The 3,152-nt window shown below is 36.9% G+C and overlaps 1 protein-coding gene across 1 annotated transcript; it reads right to left on the bottom strand.

Moving 5' to 3' along the window:
- Positions 1-876: 876 nt before the first annotated feature.
- LOC108327884 (uncharacterized) lies at positions 877-2,683 on the bottom strand. Its single transcript, XM_017561610.2, has one exon. It carries the CDS (start codon positions 2,140-2,142, stop codon positions 1,258-1,260), a length of 885 nt encoding a protein of 294 aa, XP_017417099.1. The 5' UTR covers positions 2,143-2,683; the 3' UTR covers positions 877-1,257.
- Between the last annotated feature and the right edge of the window lie 469 nt (positions 2,684-3,152).

Here is a 3,152-nt window from a genome sequence, read left to right as displayed (position 1 = left end):
TCACTCAAAGTCCCCCACCGGATCATCTTATTAATCCGACAAACCCTTTCTATCTTCAACCTGGTGGAAATTTGGCAATCATTCTTGTCTTTCCATTCCTAACTAAGAATTATTATCACTAATGGGAGTGTGAAATAATGGTTACTCTTGAAACCAGTAACAAGGAAAAATTCGTCAATGGTAGCCTCCCATGTCCTCCGACCATAAATCCTCTTCATGATGTCTGGTGTCGATGTAATCAAATAGTCATGTTGTGGCTCATATTATGTGGATCGACAGAGCAATTAAAATCTAGAAAGATCTCAAAGATCGTTTCTCACTTGTAGATAAATTTTTCGTTGCTGATCTTCAAGATCAAATCCAAAACTACAAACAAGGTGATTCAAGTATCTTTGAATACTATACTAGATTAAAGATTTTATAAAGAAATCAAAATGTACAGGTTCATTAATGCTGCATCTGAGATTTTCCAGATTGCAGCCATCATGAATGGGCTTGTTCATGTTGAAATTATGGTATAGAATTTGTTCTTCTCTGAATTGAACCAACTTTGGAAAAGTCTGAGTGAGAATCTCATGAACTTCATTTTGATTCATTTATTCATTTTCTTAATATAAAAAGAAATCGCATCTCTCTTCAAGTCTTCTTCACCATGCAGAACTTAATTATTATTAGTTGAATTTTCACTTGCACACAATTTTGTCTGGTTTCTGGTATAAAAACATATTTTTGGAGAAGCAAGTCCCTGTTAAGAGTTTCCTGTACATGTAAGAAATCAGTTTAATAATTTTATCAGTATGCTTTATTTTGTCAAATTGGAAAATGGATTTACTGCATTTATAAATGCTATATGTCATAAAGAAGTGAAGAGAGAAATGAAAATCAGAAATTTTGCAACATCAAGGTCATTTATAGTTATCAACTATACACAAAAAACTAAACAGTAAGCTAACACACAGAAGCATTCTTATAATCCAGTAGTCCAATATCACAGTCCGTTGTTGGAAATCCAAGGAATTTATGAAGCAATCAAGATCTGGAGATATTAGTTTCTTACACAGACATACCAGCAACTTAATAGACACTACCAACATCATATAGCTTGCTGTAGATTTTATAAAACCCAACAGATTGTTGGACATCAATCTAAACTTGGTCACACTGTAGCTTATTTTTCATTGCATAGCTCAGGTCTCTTGTATACACTTGAGACCTTAAAAATGAAAGCACCAGGCCTGTTCTACAAACTGTGGTAGATTATCTGCCCTGCTTCAAACCTTCATTGGCCAAAGCTGAGTCTGCACCTTTACTTTGAATTCTCTCATATTCCAATCGGTTTGTTGCAATGGTACATTTTCTAGCAAGTTTCAAGCAAATGATTCCTGCAAATATCAGAATTGCAGACAGGATCCAACTGAATTGTAAATTGGCCAAGCCCCTGGCCCTAAAATCAGCCTCTTTGGAGCCACAAGTAACTGCTCCAATGATATCATGGCCACCTGCCTTGGCCAAATTCATCAAACACCCTTCAGGGACTAAAGCTGGAATCCATAGCATAAACCCCATGTTTATGAACCAACATCCTTGGAAGATGACTGAAATAGAAAGCACTAGAGCCGCATTGAAATTGTTAGGAAAAATAGTTGCAGCCAAAGCTGCAACCAGTGAGACAAGCACTATGAGCTGCAGTAGCCAGTGGTAATGGCCTTCAAGTCCAACATGGTCTGTGGAGTGAAAATGGAGAAGGAACAGTTCTTGACTGAACACTGAGGATGCAAGTATCCCAACAAAGCCAGAAAAGAGGTCAAGTGAATCAGTCAACTCAGTGCAGAGGGAGAAACCAGCAAACAAAGCAAGGTGTATGAACATAGTTGCATGCTCAAAGTTATCAAGCTTAAAAGCATAGTGGAAATGAGGGAAGTCCAGAACTTGCATGAATATTGCAAGGATGGAAAAGGATAAAATGGAGACAAGCTCCAAGTGTTTGAGTCTGGAGTGAGGGGTACTAAACTGGTACCAGAATCTAACAGTGAAGTTTGCAGGGCCCTTCACAAGGTAAGTTCTGATGGTGTTGATGGCGTGCCATAATCCAAGGAGAGCTAGAGCTGAACCTTGCACTGCGTGTCCTACAAATGAGCCCATGAATGATAATTTTCGTTTCTCTTCAGAAGACAACCACTTTTGAGCTCATTTCCTTCATTTAAATATATGAAGCCACAGCAAAAATATGGTGCATACACGAAATAAAGTGCTTTATGTGATACATGATTGTCCGAGCATTTGACTAAGTGCATGTTGCATGTGTTTCCACAAACGGAAAAGAAAACCTACTATGAGCAACATCACGAAAGAAGATGAAAATGGGGACAGCACTTGATTAGAGATTAAAGTAACCCTTAACACAAGTAAAAGTTGGGGGACGTGTAACCTGTTGTTTTCTTCAGAACTGTTGCACTCTAATAATTTGAAATCCGCGTTAGAATTTTGAGGATAAGAGATAACTCCACTACCAAAAACGCCAAATATAACAGCATTGTCTTTCGTAGTGAAACTGAAAACTGGCCCTGCCGATAGTGGTTTTGCCTTTTTTGCATTGAGTTATTCATGCAAATGTGTCCCTTCAAGCAGTGGAGAGTGAAACTCTCCATTAAATTCATGTGGCAAGCAATATGTTCCCACTCATTAAAAGGAGCTGCTTCTCCATTAGATCAAATTCACGTAAAAGTATATGACAGCGAAAGAGATAAGGTTATGGGTATATCATTTCACCTCCACATTATTCATGTACCGTATACGTAACATATAATCCAGGTACATGGACCACCCCAGAAAAGTTAAGCTCTCACTTTAGAGATATATAAATATAAAATGAGATTTCATATACCATATTATACAACAGAAAAATAAGATATGGAGCACTATATTATATGTGCAATGAACGAATACATAAGTATATTGAATACATGTACACTACATCACTAAAATATAGAAGGGTAGATGTAGATGAAGCAACGGTGTTAAACAGGTCGAGTGGATCCCAAGATTTATATGAATTACTTAAACCTTAATTAAACCAACTTATAAGAACCCTCAATATCAATGATATTAAAACATGAATTGCATTTATTACTTGGTGAAAAATTTCAACGCTG

This window comes from Vigna angularis, chromosome 2, assembly GCF_016808095.1.
Source record: "Vigna angularis cultivar LongXiaoDou No.4 chromosome 2, ASM1680809v1, whole genome shotgun sequence".
NCBI classification, from domain to species: domain Eukaryota; kingdom Viridiplantae; phylum Streptophyta; class Magnoliopsida; order Fabales; family Fabaceae; genus Vigna; species Vigna angularis.
This window is presented reverse-complemented; position numbering and strand designations above follow the sequence as displayed.

Excerpts from the sequence above, each read along its gene's own strand:
- LOC108327884 (XM_017561610.2), bottom strand. The coding sequence starts at position 2,142 with ATGGGCTCATTTGTAGGACACGCAGTGCAAGGTTCAGCTCTAGCTCTC.